This window comes from Phragmites australis, chromosome 6, assembly GCF_958298935.1.
Source record: "Phragmites australis chromosome 6, lpPhrAust1.1, whole genome shotgun sequence".
NCBI classification, from domain to species: domain Eukaryota; kingdom Viridiplantae; phylum Streptophyta; class Magnoliopsida; order Poales; family Poaceae; genus Phragmites; species Phragmites australis.
Window position 1 is genome coordinate 40333977 of NC_084926.1, and position 26118 is coordinate 40360094.

The window sequence follows — 26118 nt, forward strand, 5'->3', positions numbered from 1 at the left end:
ACATATGCATGCACGTTCAGGGATACTGTACATGATTGAGGGTCTAGACTCTAAAGCTCTCCAACCTATTTTTTTTTAACAAAGACTATCTCATTTTTATTGAAAGCCAATAGATAGGTTCACAATCATATGAGAAGAAAAAAGGTAAACACTAGAAAATGAACAGATAGAGGCTGAAGATACCAACAAACTAAAAGGCACAAACACATCAAGACCGAAGGTACCAAATCATAAGTCACATATATCAGACACCGGACCAATACTAGAAGAGAAGCCGCGTAGCCACTCCGGACATGAGCAAATGCACTCTTTACCTTCAGCTTACCATCATTATATAGAAATATATTCTATTTCTGCATGAACAATATAACAAAGATCATAACTTTAGTTTCAATCTATGTTAGTGTGTGTAAAGAATACATATGTGTATGTGATGGGAATGAGATATGCGTCGGTTCTTGACGTTGTACATGTACCCTCTCGAAAAAAAGAGAAATGCAGGGTTCACTCAAAAAAAAAAAAATCATGGCTAGCGCTGATCAGCTCGTCGCTAACCAACGAGTACATATTCAGCTGCAATGGGCAATGCCATAACGACCTGAAGAAACCATCGCAAATCTCGCCCCCAAAATTTCACCCGAAAGAACCAGTTGGGGAAATCGCGTTGCATTGGCAGGAATAATCAGCTCGAGTCTCGGCAGGATCTCGACGAGCAACGAAGTTCCTCCACCGAACGGGGTGGGGGAGGAGAGGGAGAGATCGAGGTAGAAGAGGGACGAGGCGCGACCCGCGACGAGCGGCTAGCTCCACGGTGCCCTGACGCTGCTCAGCTCGCCTGACCGTACGCCGCCGCCCACGGGACCAAGAACGTGACAGAGGTAACACCGCGCATGTCCTGGGGGGAGGGAGGAGGAAGATGGCAACGAACCGACACTCACCTGTGCTGCAAGCGGTGCAAGATTCCTCCCTCGCCGTCGCCGGCCGCCCCGTCGACCTCCGGCGCCGAAACCCCCGTCGGAAAACTCAAGCATCCAACCACAAATCGACTCAAATTGAACGAATGTGACGAATATGATAGCAAGATCCTCCATTTTCATTCATAGTATATACCACTGAATTGCTACAGAAGCTGATCACCCACCCAGAGACTAGTGAAGCCTAACAACTACCTCGCACTCAGCCGACGAGCCCAGGGTCCATGGACAACTACGGCTACAGCCTACTGCGATTTGATCACTCTACGGGCGCCGAAGCCTGCCGTGGCAACGGCAACGACAGTAGCGCGCGACGACGGCGGCGGTGGCGAAGACGGCGGCGGCGGTTGCGGCGCCGTCGGCGGCAGGGTCGAAGCGGTATCTCCCGGCGACGCGGTCGCCAATCAGCGCGGCGATGACGAAGAGAGGCAGGCACCAGAGCACGAAGTCGAGGTCAAGCTCGATGTCGACCCCCCAGACGGTGAGAGTGGCCATCGGGGGAACAAGAAGCAACGGTGGAATGGCCGGGCAGGCAGCTGGCCAGCGCTGGAGGGAGGGGAATGCGATCGACGCGGCCTGGAAGAGATCGCAGTGCAGCGCGAGTGCTCGGTGCCGTTTAATGGCGGCCGATCCCTTCCGCACTCCCGCGAATTGGAGCACGAATTGGCCCCGACATTGATTCGGCCAAGACCCGGATGCGTTACCTGAAATCGGCATGGTTCGGCCGAGTGCGCTGTCCCTTCTCGTTGCCAAGTTCAGCAAAGGGGAGAGAGAGGAGAGGACATGAGATGATAAGACCACCCCGGAAGAGGAAAGGAGAGCACGGAGGCGGAAGCTTTAGCCTCACTAGGACTGGACAGGACAGCAGCTGACAAGCTTCACCTCCTACTTGTGTTCGGGATGGATCAACAAGGGCGTTTGACTCACATATACGGACCAGGCTCATCTTAACAGGGCTAAGTATATATAATAGCTATTTATTTGTTTTGTTGTATAGGCTCAGTCTAGTTAAAAAAGATTGTATTTAGTTACCTGTATAGGTATATGTTGTATAAGATAGAAATAAAAAAAAAGTATTAATATAATATTTATTTTGCATAAATATATTATATATTACTTACTTTATCATATTAAGCTTTAATACAATTTGAAATATATTAATATAAGTTAATACTTATTAATTATATGCTAATATTATCATTAGTTGAGCTATGCCTGCATCCCATAAGCGTAGCCCTGGAGAAACACAATTGAAATCAATTTCCCGGGAGCCAGCCTCGCCCAACGATTTTGCATCAGAGGTAGTACACACAACCAAATATTGGGATGCTGCATCCCATGAGCCTGATAACCACTGTAAAAAGGCCGCTGGTTCACTGCATCAACTTTGAGGGCTTATTTTGGATATGAATAGAAAAAACACATAAATTGGAAAATAATGTCTGTCGGAACGGAACATGAATGATTCATGTGCAAATAGAGAAGCAAATTGGAAAATTTATGAGATAGGATGCGTATAAACACATGAATGGAATTATAATAACTAAAGGATAAATTCACGATATGCTATTGTATAACTCTTTAATCCCTAAAGATCCGACGACATACAAGTAACATACACGTGTTCACTTATTCTCTCTTATTCACTCACTCTCTTTTATTTAACCTAACAATTATACCATAAAATAGATTATATAGATAGAGTCTCACGAGAATCTTTTTAGATAGAATCTTATAGAATTTACTTAATACTCGTTCCAACGAGGTTGATCATGCACGAACTTACGATGATGTGATGGTAGCATCGTTTGAGGACATCGATCGCCAATGGCGCTGATCTACTCCTTGTCGTCGTCAACAACCGGCGCCCGCCATTGCGAAAGTGAGTGCATGTTCAGCTGGCACACAGTACGAAGTCTGAAGACTTCCCTTTTTACCACAAGTGGGGACGGAAGGAGAGGATGCAGCGCAGCGACGTTTTTATCATGGATTCAAATCATGGCCAACCCTGCTCGCATTGCCCTCGACAATAGCTAGAACTGTTACCTGAAATGGGCATGGTCGGCCGAGTGCTCGGCGCCTTCTCCTCGAAGGGTTTACCGAGATTGGAAAATAAAGAGGAAAGAACAAACTTGGAATGGAACCGCAGCGGTGCTTTCATTCATGGCATTGTTGTATAATCACGTTGCCAGCGGCTAGTACCTTTCCCTCTTCGTTCCTCACGATCACAGCAGATGCAATCATCTGAACATAAGTAGACACAGATATAGAAGATGTTCTCTTTCTCATTAATCATCTCTCTCCACATATAACCAAAAAACGAGGAGATCCACATGAGACTCTCCCCGTGCGTGCGGCCAAAAGTTTGATCTTTTCGGAAACAAATTTTATAGGATCTAGTTCTATAAAAGATTATCTCTTCTATGATGATATGTGTCCACTTACTCTCTTTTTTCTTCAACCCAACCATTAGGTCACGAGATAGATAGTAAATAGATTTTTATAGAATTTGCTTCCGACCCCTTCGGGATTTGGTTTCCTAACAGGCATATCCTATCTTAGAAAACTTTAATTATCTTGGCTACTCCTGACACTAAAAACAGAAAAGTGTATTGACAGTGACTAAAGTACTTACAAAGATATTAGTGTGTATGGGAACAATGTTGTTCGTTATTCAACCGCAAATCAGCAATGGGATGGGCCTGTATTTTCGCAAAATGTACAGGAAAAACAAGAATCCAATTTCGAAGGAAAGAACAAAACTTCCCTTCAAATGTTTGGACATTTTAAGCGGCATTCAAAGTTTCTAATCACAGGGGTACCTACGACCGAACACCGTCTGACAGATGTATCCTTTTATCAGCAAATGCCTACCACAACTAGAAACAACTTGGGTTCATTCTATTAACAAGAACATAAACAGCCATGATCAACTACACGCCAGTGAACATGAACTACTACTACTACTTTTGATTGTCATTTAGTACTCCAATTCGCAGTAGGAGAATACTGCTGGACGCCTCCTGAGGGTTGGCTTGGCCTATTCAGAATGGCTAATCTTCAGTTCCACTCATTCATCGTCGTCGTCGTCATCGTTATCAATCCCCACCCAGCGAGTAAAGGCAAAGAGGAACTCCTTGAAGGTTACTGTTCCATTCTTGTCCCAATCCATTTCCTCTGGAATCACCAAAAGAGTAAATGTAAGGACCAGCATAAACAGGAAAACAAACGTAATTGGATTGGAATACAAGTGTTTTCGCCAATAAACATATGATCCTAATTACTAAGCTTGGAATTTTTTCTGAATTGATAGAGAAAGGAAACTAAAATATTCAATTTGAAGCATCAATCTAGGAGTTGGGAACCTTGGGAACAATATTCCAAAAGAATTCAAAATTGATGCAGAATTATATATATGCAATGATTATCTTTCTCCAACCTACGCTTAAATGCCTATCTATCTAACATTCTTCAGTATTAGATAGAAGAACTGCTAGAGATGAAGGTGGCGAAAAATTGTCATGATTGTTTTCACCAATATGTAATCGTTCTTTTCTAAAAAAGTAACCCAACGGTGCTTTATTTAAACTACAAAGAGTAGGGATGAAGTAATGGTGCACCAACATAGGATAGTTATCGCAAAAGCCATCTACTAGTTTTTAATTAAGAAACCGATAGAGCATTTTGTGCCATGCCTCAGAAATTAGGGAGGCTGTGGCTGTGAGACGATGGTGCCACAAAGGAGATAACTCACCAAATCTTTTCATGCCAATGCGCCCAGAAGAGCGCTCTCCTGCAGTAGTCTCATTTATTGCTTGTATCATCTCGTTCTTACTGACATACCCATCTTTGTTCTTGTCCAAGAAGACAAATGACTCAACCAATGTCTCAAACGTTGGCTCCAGGCTACCTAATCCCATTCTTTTTCTCTAAAGCAGCATGTCAAGGTCATACAAGACATCCAAATAAAACAGAACAAATAAATAAGTAGAATAGAACCTTAACTCAGAAATGTCTGGCGCATGCACTTAACAGCCCTTATACAATGCAAATAATTCATACAATGACCCAACAAAATTCAAGAAGGAAACAGAATCTTTTAACTTCTTTTGAAACTTCTCTAATGTGATATCCTGGTGTTCATAGAGTGACCTCATATGATGCATTTCCCATGCTAAAAGAATGAATGGCCCCAACAGATATTTGTCAATTTACTGCATGCAAGTACACACAATAGTGTGCCCACGATTAGTTATAAATCTCCAGCAAACACACAGCACAAGTTTTATATCTTATTTTGCCAATGAGAATCAGGCAAATTGAGAAAATTAATGTTACTTTTGTGATTTTCTTGCAGTAAAAAACAAGAAATATTTTTTACTGTACTAAGGATACTGCTTCTGACACCGCCGGGTCATTGAGAAGATAAACAAGGCACAGGAAGACAATAAACTCATTGAACTTCATGCCCATGTGTTCATAAATATCACATGCCTCAAAAAGATCTCTTATCTCCTCATCTGTGGATGAGATATCCAACTTTTGGAAACAATGCTTCAGTTCCTGTTGATCTATTTCACCATTGGAATCTTCATCTGCATAAATAAAAACAAAATTTGTCAGAACATACAAAAATAAGTTTGAGGTAACGCCTCAAGATTAAAAGACAAAAATTCAAATGAAATACTATGGTCAGTACTTATGGTCCGTTTGGACAAGATGAGTCTGGCCCAGTTCATAGGAAGGACAAAACAAATTCCTCACATGGGTGTTAAAGCATGTCGAGGCTCGAAATCCCCATGCTAAAGCAAGTAAATTGGGAAAAATTTGTGGAGGTCTAACGCTAATCCCTGAATTGGTTGTGCCCAATTATTTTAGTGGGTTTGATCTCGCAGGAGCATTTTCCCTGTATCTGCCAAAAAGAACCTTAGCCAAGTAGGGATCATTTAAGTTCATATGGTGGATTAAACCTGAGTTCACTCCTTCACAGAATACAATGCATGGGATCCAATGGTACCTATGGATAAAATGTTTTTACTTTTCATTGGATAAAAAGCAGATGGATCTATGAGATCCAAAATAGGTGGAACTTTTAACGAAGTTGCTGTATAAAATGTGAAAGAAAAACAACTCTAAGACACTTTCATGTTCATCGATCATTCGACCCAGATAATTGTTCACGCTAGTTTTGTCCAGTTATCATTCAGATAAACTCAACATCTCTCACTGGTATCATTCTATTTCAGCAACAATCTTCGTGCAAAATAAACACTACACAAAACTAATAAATTTCAGGGCCACTGCTGCTTACAAAGTTCAACTATGTGTGTGTGTGTATCCAATTTTTCTTTCAAGTTTTGACCTTTAAATGACGTGGTACCATAGCACTGGTCCAGATAGAGGAGACAAAGCTCACCAAATTGCTGAAAGATAGTCCTGCAGTTCCTCAAGCTCTCGTCAATTTTAGGAAACTTCATGATAACACTATTGAATGATTTCACGGAAGTTCCTTTTAACGCCCTCTGCTGCATGGCTTCAACCATCTTCTTCTCTAACTTCGATGCCGGTGAACTGTTCCTTGGCGAGTCACCATGTCCAATTACACCTCCCATTTCAGCAAATCTGACAATTTTGCACGGTGACAAAAGCTTATTACCTGGAGATGAACATGATATTCAGGGTGAGAGATCGGTCATATCCACTAAACCAATGTTGTGAGGTACCAACATTTAGGGGACACTAAACCAATGTTGTGAGGTACCAACATTTAGGGGACACTAAGCCAATTCCATTACAACAGTAGGTGCTGACCTTACAAAACTACACAACGAAAATTCTACGTGCATCCTTTAATCAAGAAGCGAAATTAACATATTCAATAGCCATACCCACTTTAGTCGATTGCCAAACTATGATAAACATAGCTCTTCTAGAATTATAGTGATGCTAAGAGCTAGCTAAGGATCTTAATTTCCCTACAAATGAAATAAGTTATTTATAGAGTAAGACTACCGTACGAATCAAAGGTGAGTTCAGTTTCAAGAGCTTCTGAAACTTCACATGAATAGCAGAATGAGGGTAAAGATCGAAGCAACATGCACTTGAATATATATTGGCCGATGCAAAGCATGTACCGTAGCAACAATGTCTAAGATGTTACCCGAAATCGCCCTCGACGAAACAATTAACCTTGCAAATGAAGGCTAAGAATCTCCGGACAACCTGAGGCGGACTTAACGTGACCCCAAAAAAATTGGGAAGAAAAATGAACTGCTACGAACAGGGCGGATCGGAACGGAGAGAAAGAAAGATTGAGAATTCCAGGGCTCGCGGTAGAGAAACAATCCCGCAAAACAGCACCAACGATCCGTCCAAGCAAGGCCAAGGGGCTTCCTTACCAAGCAAAGAATCCAACTCCGGATGGATCTCCAGCGCTCCGCGGCAGGGCGATCGACGGGGGCCGCCTACGAGCGGCTGGAGAGAGGAAGAGCTAGAGGCGCGGTCGCGGGGTGGGAGGAGAGGATGCGTGCGTCGGGATCTGGTGGTGGACGGATGGAGGCTGCAGGCGTGTTCGGCGCCGAGGGCGGTGGGGAGCCTACGTGAGCGGGACGCGCGATGGAACGCATGCTGGCGCGGCGCGCGAAACGCCCGCGTCTTCTCCTCCTGCTGACGTCGGCGCCCGGTATCATGTGAAATTCAGACAGGGTGTGTTCGGTTACAGGAAGGTTTTTAGAGCTGTATTATATAGTTCGACGAAGTTATATTTATTAAAAAAATATTTATTTGGTTGTATTAGTTTAAACAGTTTGAGTCGAGGACGGATTTAGACCCATGACATGCTAGGTTTCAGTTCGGGCTAAGGACCCTGATTTCCATTGAAATTACTATAGAAACAGTAAAAAGTTTTAGATCCCAGCCAAATTTGAATGGGCTAGTCTGGGTCTGGGCCTAGCGCTGGTTCCGTCCCTGATTTGAGCTATTTGGTTAACTAAATCTGAGATCGTATAGATAGATACAAGAGTTGAAATTATGAATGATTACTCATATGAAGATGATTATGTAACGCTGACAAATTCACCTGCCTATATGAACAGATATAGTAGTCTGTATCCACCGAATCATGCTACGGAGTGAAACTTTACAAGCTAGGCTAAAGGCGTTCCGCTAGGCTAGGATGAAGCATTGAATGTGAACATTCAAACATGTTTTTATTTAAGATTATACGTATACACCAAGTCAGATTGGGATAAATTTAGATAACCAAACACATCCATATTCCATAAGCTTGTCAGCGCATGTTTGAAATTTGAATAATCGTGTAACGTTTTTGATATCTTCCAAATAGAACCTTGTGATGTAGGAGTCACATTTCGGCTTCATTTAGGACCAGTTTAACCAAATTTGCTACAATCGATTTCTTACTTGTTTTGGGCTATACAGTCCATTCCGCAACTAAATTTATACTTTTGGAACGTTGTACCGTTCGAACACCGACGAGGAAAACACAATACGCCGTTAGCACGTTACCAAAGAACATGTTCTGTAAGTCCAACGTGACAGCAACATGGAGAGTGAAATAATCAGGAGTCTGACTAGTTAGATAATAAGCATAAAACTCATCTGGATATTATGTTCCAAGCAAATGCAAATTATACAAGTATACTTGTCGTGTATTCTCATGCATATCATAAAAGGGACACCAGCAATTGACACATACGTTAGATTTCTGAAAACACCTCCTTTTGGTACTCCACCGATCAAATTAAAGAAGGTAATTTTCTACAAATCTCACGCATGGGTCAAAGCGGCTCAAACCAAAAACAAGTTGCCGATGATGGTTTTAGGAGCCACATGCTGGGGCGTTGTGTACTCGTGGTTAACTAGAAATGATTGGGTTTTTAGAGACGTAATAATCTCCACATCGCTAGTGGCAGACGCAAAATAGACTGCTAAGGGACTCAATCTATAAAATATCTAACTATAAGATATATACATATAAAGAGTATAATATATAAGTAAAATTAAAAAATAGATAATATACACTGGTGTATTTACGAAAATAGATAACGTACCAAAGTATTTACAAATCTAGCATCTATATTCGGTACCTAAAAATTCAAAAACCCGATTTTGGTCCCTCAAAATTCGAAAGTAGCCCCGACCCACTGATTTCGACAACTCAGATGCCGAATACGGCACTGTTCACCGTATTTGGTACCTCAGTTGCCGAAAGCTCTTTGCATTTAGCAACTAAGGTGCTGAATATGGCGTATAGACTGTATTCGGTACCTGAGCTGCAGAAATCAAGTCGGTCGAGTCACGTGTTATTCGTGCTTTGGGTGCATGCGAGTTTTGCAGCTCACTGGTAGCTAGCTAAATTAGTAGCGACGAGAGATTTTTTTTCACACATTTCTTTATTCACTTGATGGAAATTGATGGGTGTAATTTTGTGAAGTAACATTAGGATGATACAATTCGAATTTATCAGACAATAGTAGTTGTGAAGTATAATTATCGTATAACCAGGTACATAGGTTACATACGATAATAAACAAATATTGACATGTATGGTATGCCTAATGACTAACTTAATAGTGTGCCACTGCTAAACCTAACGTGTGTTATGAATCTCGCATCAACGGTGTGGCTCACATTCCTAATAGCCTCTTTGCTGTATATATGTGGGGTGTGTCTACTGATCACAAAATAGTTTTCATATTTTGGCTTATATGCTCGTACGAAGTAAGGACAATTTAGGTGCTTGATACACCTGATCTCATACTTCGTAGGGTTACACTGGGTGCACTTGTGGTCTCTTCTTGTTATGGCAGCATAGTTGCTAATAAAGTGGATGACCTCCCCTTTGTTACAAAACTGTTGCTCGACCTAGATATCGCTATTCTAGTATCCCAGTTAGATAAGGTGTTATACTCAATAACGGCACAATCCAGCAGCCCAGAACCATAGAAGTATTGGATCATTAGCTCCGGGTCATCGTTGTCAATAGCTTCTTCATCACTGCTACTACCGGTTTCATCATCCATGCATCCTGCATCTATCTCAGAAAGGTCCATTCTAGCTCCCTCTTTACCGGAACTACCCTCCCTAACATACCCTCCATCCTCTTCATGTATCACTTACTGGTATGATCCTTCCAAGGTAGTCACTGCATCACCTTGTACAAATCATGGGACTATGTTTACGTACACCCCATATCAAAGTTCTCCTTCAATGCTTTGCATGAGTACAAAGCACATGCGTTGTTTCTACTCATATCGAACAACGTATGGACAACAATCGAGCTGTTTGGAACAAGCCGTGGCCGCACACCCTCTAGGACAACAGTATGGGACTACTGTTTCACACGCAAAAAGCTCATAATATGTGATTTCAGACCATCTGGGTCAATAGGTACATCAACCGGACTCTCTATATACTAGCAGTTCTGAATTGTTACTAGCCTTCCGTGAAAAACAACGGGCCGTTCTCCATAATAAATATGAAAAGTCGTATCGTGTCTACTAAACAAATGTACATGTAATAAAATAACTACTTAAATGTATGTACGGTACACAACTAATTACGCCCTCGATAAATAATAAGTAACAGTACTCACCCTATATCCGATTAATCATGTTACTCTACTTAATCTAAGTAATTAAGCTAATTAATCAAATAAATACAATTACACTAATTAATAAGATTAATCAAATAACTCTAATAATTCTGATTAAATTATGTAAACAATCTAGTTACACTACTTAATGACATGCATACAATTATACCATGGGAATAATCTAATGACACCTTCCGGTCCTATTTCATGACCTCCATCTTATAGAAATGCAAAATAGGCGATTAATGATGTTAGTCATTTTGTGTTGCATTTTGGGGGAAGTGTGTAATAGTTTGTGTTTTATCTTGGCCAATGCATATATTTTGATGCCACATGATTTTAAAGCTCATCTTAGGGTTGCTATGGTGCTTCATCCACTTGGTGATCAGCCTATTTGATCTATGGTTATGTCTGAGTAATAAACTAGAATGCTATCTAATTTCATCGGAGTTGTTGCCAAGTACCAAAATCTACATCTTGAGAGACTTATAAAGTGCTTGGGAATAGTAGTCGATAGCAGAGAAGCAAACAATGTTATGGAGGTCAAGCAGCTTTTACATTGGTTATCAACTATTGGCATAAAGTAAGTAGCTCTCTATGACATGAAAGGTGTGATAATAAGCATTTTTCTTACATGCTTCCTTATTTGGGTATCTCGGAATAGGATCTTGTTTTCAAGTCCAGAAGTTCATATTTTTGGCTACCTATAAATATAATAGCTTCTTTTGCAAAAACAGAAGTTGTGAACTTGCCATAAGTAATGATTGGAAACAACATGAGATAACAAGTTTGATCGCTTTATTTTAACATTTTATCGCTAAAGCCACCTTCCAAGATTATTTACCATAGCACAGCTATATAGAAGTATTGAATATAGAACCTCTACTACTTAAAAAGCACCTAAAGGTTCCTGTTTTGCTCCTATACATTCCGCTCCTGTCAATCTCGCTTGTTGATTCTACTCTCGTCCCCTTCTCTCCTCTCTGAATCACGCAATGTGTCCTGTTCCGTTCTGCTCTGCCTCCCATTCCGCCGGCTCGACCACATGGTTCCGCGTCCTGCATCTCTAGCGTAGTTCATCACCGCATCAGCCTCCTCAACCAAATCCCCAACCCTAGACCCTCATCAAGGCCTTCCCTTCCTCGCTAGGGTCCTGCCGCGTGCGCCCCCCATCCCCTTGGCGCGCCTACATGCTTCAGGATGCGAGGCGGATCGTACCGGGGAGGAGCGCGGAGCAGAAGGGGAGGATGAGGAGCGCCTTAAGTAGGAGCGGGGGGGGGGGGGGGCGAGGCAGGGTGGAGGAGATGCCCCACCGTGCCGCCCATGCATGCGTCTAGGCTTGCTGGCGGTGGCGAGAAGGTGTGAAGGAGGCGGGATAGAGGGGGTCGACCAGGACATCATGGTCGGAGAGGGAGGACGACGAGGAGGTGAACGGGGAGCGGTGGCGCGGGAGGTGGTGCGGGGGAGGTGGCGGTGAGGGCGGGATGAGAGGGGAGAGGTGGGTGAGGAGGGAGCGGAGCACCGGGTCGCGGTTGGCGAAGTTGGTAATGCGGAGCGTGCTAGTGAGGAGCGTGGAGCAGAAGAGGAGGATGAGGAGCGCCACAAGAAGAAGAAGAAGGAGAAAACCTCCTGTCACCGTCCCATGCGGTCACCTACGCACCGCCATCGATGGTTGCTTCACTTGCCGTCCCCGATCGACGCACGCTTCAATGGCCTCGAAAATGGTTGCGTGACGCTGCTGCACATAGGAGAGGCGGTAGCTCGCTGGTCCAGCGGTCGCGTGAGGCTGTGGCAATGGCATGGCGACGCCTCGTGGCGGTGACACACCGGATGCGCGGGGAGAAGAGAGCAGTCATGTCCTGGCAGTGGCCCTGTTGGCAGCAGATGGCGCGAGCTGGGCGAGTTATCTCTACTGTAGGAGAGAACATGAGGTGCTTGACGAAATGCCTGATGGAAATGTCTGGGTGAGTTTCTGCAGGAGATAAAGAATTCACCAGTAAGTCTGTCCTCCATAAACTTGCTCGTATATTTGTATCTGTTTGTTAACAACATAGAAGTAACAAACATCTTGTGGGATGCATATTGCTTTCGATGCTGATTACCCTACGTTGAATGAAAAGAATGTAGATTATGATTGTATGGCTGAAATACTTGTTCGGAGGGCAGACTCTTCTGATGAATTCACTTGGTTGACGTCTATCACTTGGGTAATTTGGTCTTTTATGTTTTCTATGATCCTAACCTAGGAATTTAGACTGTAGATAGTAGAGGCCATTTGAATACTTTGAGGAATATTTGTCATATGGCTTATTCTTTAACATGCAGATCATGAGTTTGTTAAGCTGGGTGGGGAACAATCCTTACTATGCAGATATTTTGGGCTATCTTACCATGCATATCTGATGATGCATTTGCTTCGTACAGTTCTTGCAGACGTAAACTATGTGCCTGTTCAAGGGCAATATTATTTTATTTAGTTGTTTACTTCTTTGTTTGCAAGGTTGCACGTGAAACTAATGAGAAACTCCGTGCTATAAAAGCTGATGCAACTGAGGGATTTGATATTGGAGCGATTCTCTCAATCGAAAAAAGGTTATATTCGATCCCTTGGATAGGAAATTAAGTTTAACAGTTTAGGCACCAATCTGTGTGGTAATTTGAGGACTGTAGGCACCTACTTGTATAGGTAACTTGAGAATTATGTTGACCTGACATTTGTGATGTGGTGGCATTGACCTTTTCTCCCCTTCATTTCAGATAATTGAATAGTGAACATGAGGCCACTCAGATTGAAGCATTGCATTGGTTCTCCACTCTGCTGGATCGACGTGTTGAGGTATGTGTGCTTTTTGGATTGCTTAGCAATAAATTTCAATAAGTTTACACAACTTCTTATGATTTCTTCATTTAGGATATTTATCAGAAATAGTTGCACCGTGCATTGGTTATGTGAGGCGTTAACTGATTGTACGACTACATGTAATGACCAAGATTATCTGTGTATTCCTACAAAAATGACTGAAGCCAACTGTTTGAGTTTCTAAGTCTGTCGACAAGTCAACATGCTAAAATTCTAGCGAACTGAAAAATTGCTTACGGTGATCCAGTGATCCTTAGATTCCTAAGGTGATTTACTAATGTACCGTATCAAGTGCCCTTGCACCTTTAACTGCATTTTAACTGAATGCTGATATGGTGTGCTATGCAGTTCTAGTGCTATAGTCAACAACATTGATCACTTTGCATGCCATGTAGGTCCCTATTTCGATGATGGCTGGTTTTAGATGAGTCGACAATACTGTCGTGTGCAAATTTTTAACTCTCGTTGTAACGCACAAGCATTCAACTAGTAGCTTCTAAATTTTATTATTATATATAACAAAAAATTACTTCAACGAATTCGAGTTGGCCATCAAACACTAACAGAAAGAAAATAATAGGACTGAAGTTGGATGCTTTCCAACGTCCAACTAAATAGGAAGTAGTGAAGGAAGGAGAATATTAGGTGAATTGCTGCATACCTTGTATTGCAGCCTTGCCATGTTTATAAAGGCACACGGCAGGCATAAAACAGAAAGGAAATAATCTTATAATTATAGAAATAACTATCCTATTAACAGGCAGTTAATGCAACTAAGAGCTATCCTATAATGAGGCTTAAATATTCTGTAGAATATGCCTGATTCTGTACAGCCGAGAGGGCATATTCCAACAAGTAGTATAGTGACAGTCAAGATGTTCATGACGTTTCTTATCACTTCTGGCTTTCATTTAGCACTGTATTAATGTATGCACAATAACTCAATAAATAGTGCAACAATACCCTTCAGGAGTAATAAAGGGATCACTTGAACCTGGTATAGAGGCCTCGAGAGATGAGAGCTCAATGAATTCTTCAGTAAGTTTCTTAGTAGAGCTTTCTGTTGGTCTAGTTGGGTATTTGGATTGTAACGATTGCTGCCTGTGTTTAATGTATCCATCATTTTTATAATTGTTATGCCATTCATGTGAACTTGTAGGATGTTTGTGCAAACACCAAAACTTCACATTGTAGTTATAGAGGGATGGTTATAAATTGTCTTTCTGGTTCTGATGGCAAGGAAGGCATTGCTAAAGCAGCAAACTTACTTTTCTCAGCTTACTGCAATAGCTATACTCACGGATATGACAAAACCGATATTGTATTTACAGAAGCTGACATGGCTTGTGCATTGAGAGCAGTAGGTATGTTCAGGGGGGAAATCTCCTCTCCATTCTTGTTATATTTTCCATATCCATTTAATAGGCATTTCTACTTCTCATACTGGATAAGCACATACCGTTCCAACCTTTTTCATTGGGTAGCGGTGGGGCAGAACCTGATCTTGTGTATGGTCCAATTAGATGCCATTTTGGGTTTCCCGCATGGAGATTACGGTACACAGAGATAATGTAAATCTTTTCCTCCATCTCACTAGTTTTCGTCGTAAGCAATTTTGTTGCATCTTCCTTGCAGAGTGACTATTACCATTGGTTGTTGTATCACTATGAATATTACCATTTTATTTCACGACCATAAAATCTCCTACTTTGGTTGCGTAGGTATATGGGACCGCTGAAATCAATGAAATACGGTTCCATTGGTCTTGTATCAGTTCTCGCAGAAACATCAAAATTATGGTAAGTTTGTCAGGTTGTCAGTAGTCCATGTTTTCTTTTCAAGGTTCTGTTGGTCCCATTCAATAAATACACATATGGAAGGTTTTAAGGAATCAGATTTTCAAATGGCTAGTTTCTTTGCAACCTGTACATTGGACCTGTTTTGCTGTCAAACTCTGATATCAAGTTTCTGGAAGTTCTGTGTTCTCTTAATTTTGAACAAAACTTTCATGAATTCAAATGAAAATCCTGAACTGTGATATAACCAACAGCTCTACACACGAAAAAAAAAAATGATCCTGGATTAGCAAATAGTGGTTTACTTAGATGACTGATTCTAACCTTCTGTTCATCAGGTAAATGAGGGCGGACACATGTGTAAAGACCACTTCTAGAACGGACTTCGGTTTGATTTTGTCATGGCAGCTATACGCTTTGTACTGCATTTTTTTTGTGGTATCAAATGGGGGAACCATCCTCATTGTATATTGTTTGTTTTGCCGTCATTAATATTGTAAAGCTGCAGGCTTGCAGTTCTGTGGTAAAAAGCTCTCAAGCATATGCCTCTGAAGGTTGTTTTTTTAACCTTACGAGATTAACTTCTCTTATAGTTAATGAATCAGTAATAGCTACTCTGCCTGTATAGGGCATGTGTTTTATTTAATATTTTAACCAGAAATCGCCATGTGAATGGAACTAATTTTTCTGCTAACCGAGGGGATTTTAGTCTGATCCTGCATGTGTTTGTAGGAGGTTGTCATGAATAAGGGGAAATCTTCTGTGCAAATAAGTATATAGGTGTAAACACGTAAACAAGAGTATCGTTTGTCTAATCTTTATCCGAAGGTTTGATTTGTAGAAAAATCCTCATGTGACAATAAAATATTGTAAAATAACTTCTCCACTAATGAGTAGGGGGAATCGATCATAGTTTTCAGATATTATTTTTTATTTGTACGTTTGCATGCATTTACTTGCACCGAAGATTTTCACATGAATGATGGAAGGCCGAAGATGATTGGACAGCTGGGCCATCTTTTCTACACGGGCATACAATTAGCCCAGCCCACTTATCGTCGTCGTCTCTCTTCGATTCCCAGCTCCGATCGCGAAATGCGTTCGCTCCTCTGCCGCCGCGCGCGCCCCTTCGCTTCGCGGCGCCTCCTCTCCGCGCTCGCCAGCGGCGGCGGGGTCGGGGCCCCGAGTGCCGGGGTGGTGTACGGGTTCGGGGACAACAGCCACGGCGCGGTGGGCCAGCCGGCGCCGGCCGCCGCAGCCTACGTGCCCACGCCCGTGCCCTCCCTCCCGCCGTCGGTGAGCGCCGTTGCCGCGGGCCACTACCACTCCCTCGCCGTCTCCGCTGCTGGCGAGGTCTGGGCGTGGGGGCGCAACGACGAGGGCCAGCTGGGCCGCGGGCTCCATTCTCCGAGGTGACCTAAAACCCCTCTCCTTGTCCCTCTTGGTTCCTCTGATGCTTACTCTGGGCGCTTCTAGAAGATTCCAAATGTTGGAACAATTTAATTCCTTTTTTACATTTCAACAATTAGTAATGGGCAAATTAATCAGCAACCACCATGTGTTTACTCCCGTACTAGCGTAAGAATGGTTCCACGGGTGATAGCATTAGAACGTGGACACTTCCTGATGCACGCGCAAGGACAACGATGATTACACTACATAAGATTTGAAGAGGGGAAAACAGATAACACACAAGCACAAACACTAACATAGGTCAAAAAGAAACTTTAGGCATGGTTATAGACTGAATTTTGGTTAAACTATTCTAGGCAACACGTTATAGACCGAATTGTTGTTCATGCTAGTTTTCTATGTGCAATCATGAGTTAAATTATAGCTCCAATGTTTATTTTTCTTGTTCTTAGGCAATGTTACTTATTGAGGATAATTTCACTAAATGGCAGGAATACTTGGAGCAAGCCAGAACAGGTCAGAGGATTGGAAAATGTTCAAGTTCATGCTGTATCTGCTTCAGGTGTTGTTTCAGCAGCAATCGGGTGTGATGGCTCTTTATGGGTTTGGGGGAGATCAAAGCGTGGCCAACTTGGTCTTGGGAAGGACATCATAGAAGTTGCAGTGCCTTCTAGAGTGGAAGCACTTGCTAGCTACGACGTTGTTAAGGTGCTAACTTTCTCCCAGAAATTAAGTAATTGGATGGGCAAAGACATTAATTGAAGGAATAATGTTAGGTATCATTTGGATGGGGGCATGCCATGGCATTGACAAAGGATGGAAAGCTATTTGGTTGGGGCTACTCGGAAAATGGAAGGTTAGGAGAAATGGGCCACAGTACTAGGGCACCTCCAGAAGAATACATAGGCAAAACGGTAGACAAGTATTCTAGTTCAATGCTGGAGGCTGTTGAAAAGATGGTTGAAGAGAAAATTAGGAGTGAGGACAATATGCCTATCATCTGGGAACCTTCTCTTGTTCATGAATCGAGTTCTCTTGAGGTGTCTGATATGTCTTGTGGACTTGATCACTCCCTAATTCTCTGCTGTGAGTATTCCTTGCCACCAAAAATCGAACCCCTTTTGTGCACATTTGCAATGGGTGATGCTTTTCTTGTGCTTCTGTGCTGATCTCTATGTTGCACTGTTGCACATATGATATTTTCTGTTATGAGTTAAACATTGGAAATAGCTTGTACTGCAGCTGCAAATAATACATGTGTGTGACCAACTTGGTTATTCAGTTCAGTCTCTCTTTTTGACAATTCTTGCTTGGTTCTGTTATTGTTCATTGCACGGACAATTTAACATACAGAGCTGGACCAGTTATGTAGGATGTCAAGGATATTCATGCATGAACATCAAAATTATACCATGTTAGGGAATGCACCATGGACTTTCAACAACAATGACCATCTATCATCTCAAAGTTGTCCCTTTAGATTATTCTTATTTTCAAATTTCCCCAATATTTATGCCTCCAACTGTCTCACGTGGTTTCTGTAATTGCCCAGCTGATGGTGTTGTACTAAGCGGTGGTGACAACACTTTTGGACAGCTGGGTAGGAAGCCTGGGCTGTCCAAATTGCTTCCTGTTGACATGAGCTATAGTCCATTTTCCGTGTCAGCAAGTGTTGGACACTCTCTTGCGTTATGCCATATATCAACTGAAGGCACTGACGGTGTGGAAACTGGTGTCCTCTCATGGGGATGGAACTGCAGCTCCCAGCTTGGACGACCCGGCCAAGAAGACGTTCCAGCACTGGTCGACTGTCTGAGTGGGGAAAGGCCAGTATCGGCTTCTGCTAGCCGTGTCCATTCGATTGTTCTTACTTCAGAAGGCGAAGTTTGGACGTGGGGGTCTGGCCGGGCTGGCAGGCTAGGTTTGGGCAGCTCAATTGATGAGGCAGAGCCGTGTCTCGTCAATACCCTGGAAGGAGTAGAAGTCTTACAGGTTGCCGCTGGGATGGACCATAATCTTCTCTTGGTCGCTGAGTAGGTTGGGCTGCTGGTTCACAGAAAGTTGTTTGGTTCTTGGTCTGGTCACTGGAACGGTTTGCATCAGGGTGGATGAAATCTTCAAAACAGTTATGATGGTTGCTGCTTCAGTAGGCTTGTAGAATTGGGAAGTGTAATATTTTCCCATTGTTATCTATGCTTTCCTACTTTATCTGTCACCCACTGGATAGGAATCATCTGTCTGGAGAAATTGAAGGTTGGCGCCATTTTTCCTTTCCTGGAGTACGGCCAGTACCATTGTGCATTCCAAGACCTCTGATGTAGAGTAACTATGTAACTTTTTCTTTTGGAGTATTTCCGGAGCTTTCTTGTTTTCTGTTATCTCTAATAGTAGTAATAATAGACTTGTACCATTGGTCTTTGCAACGATGATGTACCCTTGTTCTTGGTGCCATCCTTTTGGTTCTGAAAGCAACGATGCAAACTCCTGGATGTAAAGACAAACGTGATCTGAGAGGCGCGCTCGGAGTTCACGTACTAATTTATTTTTTTCTTTCCCTGTGTGCCATCGTTTTCGTAACGGAGGTGATTCACTTAGCAGACGATAAAATGCAATGGTCATTTACTTATTTAAGGACAAGAAACAATGGTTATTTACTGAGTTTTTTTATTTTTATATTTTTATAGCTATAATTTAAATAAATAGACTTCTGATGCTAAGATTTGTATAAATAGGTGTCTACCGCCTCCTGGAAGGGTTGTAGCACTTTTAGAGAGTGGTAAGAATACCACTGTGGCAGCGTCACACCTTACCGCTCTCTCAGATGACAGTTAGCCTTTTTGTCGCCCTCTCAAGGAGCGGTTAGCCTCCGACCACCACCTTCCTCCATCAGTACAAAAAGACTAAAAATTAGATAAAATAGTCATTTAAATCTAGAAAAAAAAAAGAAAGAGAGGGGGAGGAGAGGAGAGAGAGGCAGTGCGGCGAAACTCTATTGTTTTTTATCTGCGGATTTTAGATCTCGGTTTCTGGTAATTTTTTTAGACTTATATTTTTATTAGTAATTAAAGTACCACTAAATTTAGAGTTTAGCGATATAATAGTAGTTATATTATATAAGACTTAGGGTTTAGAAAGGTATGATATACTGTCTTTTGTAGTATATTGTAAAGATCAATTTCGATATGGTAAGATAGCTATCAGATGCATAGTAGTATTTAAGTATTGTAGTTATATGAAAATATACACACAGTTACGTGAACAGCATAGAACATACATGTAATATATCATACCATGTCGAAATATATCCTACACGTAATATATACTACCATAAAAATATAGACACAATTACGTAAATAACATGTAACATACACGTACACTAAATACTCTTATTCATCTGATGGCTATCCTACCATATCAAAATTGATCTTTACAATATACTATAAAAGACAGCATATCTTACCTTTCTAAACCCTATGTCTCATATAATATAACTATTTTTATGTCGTTAAACGCTAGATGTAGTGATACTTTAATTGCTAATAAAAACATAAGTATAAAAAAATTACCGAAAAACGAGATCCAAAATTCACATATAAAAAACAATAGAGCTTTGCTGCGCTGCCTCCCTCTCCTCTCCTCCTATCTCTTTCTTTTTTAGATTTAAATGACTATTTTGACTGATTTTCAACTTTTTTATACTAGTGGAGAGGAGTGAGGGTCGAAGGCTAACCACCCCTGAGAGTGCGGTAAAGAGGCTAACCGCCCTCTCAGATAGCGATACGCCTGCGTGTGCGAGGGATGGGCCCTACCCACCCTTTAAAAGGACAGTAAGGGGTGGCGCTGCCACCGTGATATCCTTACCGTCTTCTCAAAGTGAGCAATTTCAGGGGTGGTTGAAGACTATTTATGCAAATCTTGCCATCAGGAATTTGTATATTTAAATATTAGTTATAAAAATAAAAAACTCGTCATTTACTTAGCAGACCATACACTGCTATTTAAGCCCATCAGGCTCCTAAGCAGACCAACTCCGGGGGCCCAGCCCAACAAGCCATTCACCTCGGACCACGTACTCGCCCCGTGGGGCCTACTTGTCGGGCAACCGCGAGCCGGCCGGGACGGCAGAGCGCAAGTCGAAGCGAGCGGGTGCGGCTGCTTCGCCGGCGGCGGCCGCGGGAGGAGGATGGGGCTGGGGGGCCGAGGCGTGGTGGGCGAGAGGTGGTCGCAGCGCATCCTCTGGATCTGCGCCCTCGGCAGCGCCGTAAGTAAGTGCCCGACCTTAAACTCTAGGCCCTGCTGCTCTGCTTCTGAATCCTTCCACCCCATTCCGTCGTGGTCCCTGCGGCTAATCGCTTCTCTGGTGTCTCCGTGCAGGCATATACTTCGTGGCGGTTGAGAGGCAGGCGCAAAACCGCGCGCGGGCGGTGGCGGAGGGTCTCAAGGCCCTCGACGGCGCCGGGAAGGACGTGTGAGTCGCTGCGTAGAGATGAACACTTCCGTGGAGACGCGCTCGTTTGGTTAGATAATGAAAATAGTCATATTTGCTGTTCTGCTTCTTCTTCACATAATCGTTGCAATAATGTACTAAGTGTTACTGATTGCCCTTTGAAATTGCGGCGTTATAATTTCTATATACAAATTTTGGAGGAAAAAAGTTTATCAATGTGACTGTCACACATTTCGTATGATTCTTTTTCTGAGCCTTCTTTGTTGCGCCGTGATCCCTGTTAAGATTTGCAAGGTGTATTCGTTGGAGTGTGCAAACGATGCAGTATGTGTGCAAAGCATGATACTCTCGTTTAGGTAATTCAGATAGATAGTATTGAAGGAGCTGTCTTTGCAGTGATTCTCTTCAGCTATCATCCTAGTGATTAGATTATATCTTGCATTATCTTTTGTGTCATCAGTCTCCTTGTATCATTATTACTTTTAATTTTTTTACTATTACTTAGTACCTTTATTATCATTATTGTTTTCTCATCATCTTTTTAGCTGGATCTTGTGGGTGTCATCTCTAGCCTACCCCAACTTGCTTGGGACAAAGGCTGCTGCTGCTGTATTATCTTTTGTGTGGTAAGCGAATGAGACTGTGCATGCTACTGGCAAATAAGCTTTGCATTCTTCGATCCTTTGATCTGTGCATTTAAGAGTTTATTAAAGGTAGGAGTGCTACAATGCTGTGCCAAGTGCATTTCAGTTTCTCTTTTTGTGCCTACGACTCTACATTAGATAACCAACACTTTTTTGTGTACCTTTGGTCTAGTTGTGATCGAATATTTGGTACCATTGTCACCCTTGATCATTTCTAATATTTCCATCAACTAGGTGATCTGAATTGAGCTAGGTTTTTACGAGTTCTCCTGTGTCTACAAATTGAAATCCTGCAGCAAATTAGGGCTGCCCTGCATGATTGAAATATCACACATATGAAAAATGTTTACTACTGCCTGGGCACAGAAGATAGCTAGCGTTGAAGGCAAGCATAGTAATTTTTTAAGCACAAATTTGGTTCCAGACAATTGCAGTGAAAGAATCCTTGGACTACATTAGAAAGAAGGTCCTATAGATATTTATGTGATTAGTGCTTCGTGGTATCTTTGATTTATTTGATGTCCATGGGATGGTAATTCTCTAATTTAAACACTTCTTCGGAAGTGTCATCCACAGCTTTCACTGCCTCACCAACTAGAAATGAGGTTGTTAACTACTTCATCCATTTTCCTTTCTCTTTTAGAAAAAAAACCCTGAAGTTTCTTGTTGTTTTTTCCTGACATTAGTAGATTTTTTGACATTTATCTGAAAATGGAACTCAATTTAAAATAAAGTTAGGCCCCATCCATCCTACAAAGGCGCCCTTGGGGGGGGGGTCAATAACCATGGGATGCTATGGGAGGACTAAGGAGTAAAACAATCATGTGATGATACATTTGAATAGGTGGCCGTTATTTGTCCCTTATCTTAGTTATAGCCTTATAGGTCCTTGACTAAGTCAAATGATAAATTGATGTCGTTGTTGTTTACATTAAGGCAGCAAATAATTTCTTTATGGAAGGATGCTATTTATTTTCTGATTTCCAGTTCCTGTACTGTATGACGTCATATGTAGGATTCATTCTGTGCGTAATTTGTCATTGTTCTGAATATTGATATTTCACTGCACTGATGTAAAACTTGTAACAGAAAGGCATGGTATTCATAGAAAATTATCAGCATGGATGGAAACATCAGTGCTGAAATCAATAATATTGAGAATTAATATCTCTCAGCAGATATATGTTTAAGCATTTCCATGTATTTTTGTTTCTACTCTGACATCATATTTTCTCCTGAAAGTCTATTTTTATAATAAGTTGCGGTTCTGCATTCCATCTGTAGGACGTGTAAGCAGATGTCTTAGACTAAAATTTGGTCGCTGGGTTAGTGGGTATATTGAGAAGTCTAATAGCACTCCACCTTAAAAGTTACATTATTTTAACACCTTTTCTTTATCGAGGGACTTTCTGGGAGGTCCAACACAGGTTCTATCTTTAAGTTATCGGGCATTGTTGTGTTTAAGTTGGTCAGGATCTAAAACTATGTATCAAAACTAAGTAATACAAAAGAACCCACTATGTAGCATCTACATCGATAATTCAAGCATTGTATATGTCATTAGTTCGATTCTGTGTATGACCTATCTGTAATAAGGAGCTTGCAAAATGGATCTGTTTATCATAAAGAGATTCGTTGTTCCTGACCTTGCTTCACCTTACTTGTTATTTGAAGAAAAAGATCACAATAAACTTTTGGTGAAAGTTGAAATCCAGCTTTGTTTAAGTGTCCCCTAATTGTTCAGTTCGCACCGAACCCTGATCCTCTGATCGATCTGCAATATGCTTTGGAATTTCACATATGCCTTTTACTTTAATAACCACTGTGCTAAGATTTGGAACTCTTATTGCCTTTGTCTTTAGCTTTATGGGCCCCTTTATTTGATGCCTCTGTGCTTACCGTTTGCTTGATGGCAAGTGTTCTCTTAAATAATTGCTAGATTGTAGACCTAATGATCAACTAGTCGTCCACTTTGTTTTGCTACTAAGTATGAAAGCTTGAAAATGTGAGGGATCTTCCATGCGCAGAGCCCACTAATGAATGGGGATTGCAGGTTGTGATGCAAGAACCCATCATCCTTCTTTGGTCATCTATAATCTTGAAAAGTACTTTTTTCAATCACAAGATGCTGTTTTTTCTATGAAGTATCTATCTCTTGAGTTTTATTGACTATATATTCTACAAGTAGCCTGAAATATACTTGCGTCCGATCAGCGGTGGATCCACGGGGCTTGAGGAGGAGGAAGGAAGAAGAGAAAAGAGGAGCGGAATGAGAAAGAAGAGGAAGGAGAGTCTCCCTCCTTGTTGGCTCTGGATCCACCTATGCGTGATTGAAACTATTAGTTGATCATAGTCTTTGCTGCCTTTGTATTTCTTTGTCATTATCCTAATCGCATATATGGAACAAAAATGCCAGTGATGTACAGAAGAAGAATTCATATTAGTGCTGTTTGTGTTTGTAATTGCGTAATTGCTGCCACTTTAGCTATATGTGTTTGTAACTGTCACATAATCAAAAGATACCTTCTAATAAAACCCGTGATGGCGGTTATGTGCGCTCCACCCTTCCGGATGCTGTTAGTGCTGTTCTTTTCCAGCCTTTCCCCTTTTTTTTCCCCCCATCCTCACTAATGAACCACAAAGTTTGATGTCACAATCAGCTTGATTCAGAGCATCTTGAGCATGATCTTCCTTGCTTGGACACTGCCTTGGGCCACCAAATAATACCCATTAACAGTGTTTAGCTTTTCCTGTAAATTATCGCTAAGGGGAGCGCGTCAATATCAGGCATGAAAACTTAAAAGTACAGGAATGATTGGTACATTTATGATGAGGACATTAAAGATTAACTAATTGAGAAAAGGTTAGGGTGGATAAGGGAATCTATGTAAGCTACCAAAAGCCTAAGCGATGGCTTAGTTGAGCATCTTTGGGTTTTTATTTTGGTTGCTAATGATGTAGGGGCAATAATATGTGATTAGTGAATGGGAAAGAACCGTTGAAGTGATGAAGCTTAGTGCTTATTCAGGAATGATATAAGTGTAATAGAGTATGAGATAAAGTTAGGAGATAAGTTTGGTAATTTAGGACTTTTGGTAGAATTAACTAGGTGATAGAGTTGGATTCAATTTAAGAGTTAGTTGGATTAGTATTATGGCTCTTTAGTTGTCACTATATATATAGTTGGCAATACCTGTGTAGTAGGGCAAGCAAAAAAGTAATCAAAGTAAAAATCATAGCCTAATAATCAGGGTGATCTAGTTATCCCAGTTACCGTTCTCTAATTTTGGTATCCAGAGACACCGATCCTGCCACTGCACGCCCTCTTACATGCCATTGCCAGATCCTGCTCCTCCACGCCATCATCGCCCTCTTGTTCCACTAGCCCCTACTCCACGTCGCTGTCGCTCCACCAACCCCTGCACCACGCTGTCGCCAAGCTTCTGCCCTGGAACCATCACTCCACAACTCCTGCCCACGCCGTCGACACCCTCTCCGGCCATTAAATTACTGATGCAATCACTCCAATTTCTTCCAAACAACAACCGCTAGAGGCCCTAGCAACCAATTTTTTTTTCCTACAGACCATCAAAATCCACAACAGCCAGCTCAATTCAGCCGCCAGCCCAAATTGCACTAAATTTCATTTTTTGTATTCCCTTATTCTGTCGCAACTGCTCTGTTTTCAGCCGTCGGATCCTCAAATAAATAGTCAGCTTGCAATCACCATTATGGGTGGCAATGCTTACACCATAGAACTTCTCGGAAAGATGATGGAGAAACTTTTGACGAAAGTTGAAGCAATCGAGGCTCGTTAGGATGAATGAGAGAAGAATTTCAGCACCTCAGGTTTGGCTTCTTCCGCCACCTCGGGTCCTTTCAAGGGCAAATCAGAAGGCTCAGATAATGATCAGTGCACTCCTCGCTTTCATAAGCTTACCTTCTCTAATTTTTCAATGGAAATGAAGATCCTTTGCCTTGGTTGAACCGTTATGAGCAGTTCTTTCGTGGGTACAGACACTGAAGAATGACAAGATATGGCTAGCTTCTTATCATATGACCGGCGATGTTCAACAATGGTTATGCAGTTTGAACGAGATCATGTCAGAGTAAAGTGGTCCATTTTTTAGCATTATATCAACATGTGCTTCGGTCCTCCAATTCGCAGCAATCCTTTGGGTGATTCTCATAAAGATGAATTCAGTGCATGAATATCAAAAGAAGTTTTTGGCCCTTCTTTCTCAAGTTGCTCCATCTCCCATTCCCAAGCAACAAGTCAACTTATTCACCATGGGACTTGGGAGATCTCTTAACATTTATGTTGAGCTTCAGAATCCATCCGATCTTGAGGAAACCATGAGTTTGGCA

General features: G+C 41.8%; 3 protein-coding genes and 1 pseudogene across 7 annotated transcripts; 3 read left to right on the forward strand and 1 right to left on the reverse strand.

The window, feature by feature from the left end:
• Nucleotides 1-3795: 3795 nt before the first annotated feature.
• On the reverse strand, nt 3796-7512 carry LOC133920666 (probable calcium-binding protein CML21). Its single transcript, XM_062365262.1, has 5 exons — nt 7373-7512; nt 6391-6630; nt 5370-5569; nt 4729-4903; nt 3796-4151 (listed from the first exon to the last, which is right to left on the reverse strand). Exons 2-5 carry the CDS (start codon nt 6584-6586, stop codon nt 4045-4047), a joined length of 678 nt encoding a protein of 225 aa, XP_062221246.1. The 5' UTR covers nt 6587-6630; nt 7373-7512; the 3' UTR covers nt 3796-4044.
• Nucleotides 7513-10923: 3411 nt separating this feature from the next.
• LOC133923229 (uncharacterized) lies at nt 10924-15592 on the forward strand (annotated as a pseudogene).
• A 728-nt stretch (nt 15593-16320) lies between these two features.
• On the forward strand, nt 16321-19092 carry LOC133922459 (ultraviolet-B receptor UVR8). The gene is made up of 4 exons (XM_062367814.1): nt 16321-16658; nt 17151-17367; nt 17436-17745; nt 18212-19092. The coding sequence occupies exons 1-4, from the start codon at nt 16342-16344 to the stop codon at nt 18694-18696; spliced, it is 1329 nt and encodes a 442-aa protein (XP_062223798.1). The 5' UTR covers nt 16321-16341; the 3' UTR covers nt 18697-19092.
• Nucleotides 19093-20768: 1676 nt separating this feature from the next.
• Nucleotides 20769-24306, forward strand: LOC133922460 (uncharacterized). Of its 5 annotated transcripts, XR_009910466.1 has the most exons (5): nt 20769-20924; nt 21034-21176; nt 21652-21732; nt 23804-23855; nt 23939-24306. XR_009910466.1 is itself a non-coding variant. In XM_062367816.1 (3 exons), exons 1-2 carry the CDS (start codon nt 20843-20845, stop codon nt 21129-21131), a joined length of 180 nt encoding a protein of 59 aa, XP_062223800.1. In that variant the 5' UTR covers nt 20769-20842; the 3' UTR covers nt 21132-21176; nt 23965-24306. The 5 variants fall into 5 exon arrangements, 2 of the variants coding, with proteins under 2 accessions (XP_062223800.1, XP_062223799.1); XR_009910465.1 differs by lacking the exon at nt 21652-21732; XR_009910467.1 differs by lacking the exon at nt 21652-21732 and having other exon boundaries at nt 23965-24306.
• The last annotated feature ends 1812 nt before the right edge of the window (nt 24307-26118 follow it).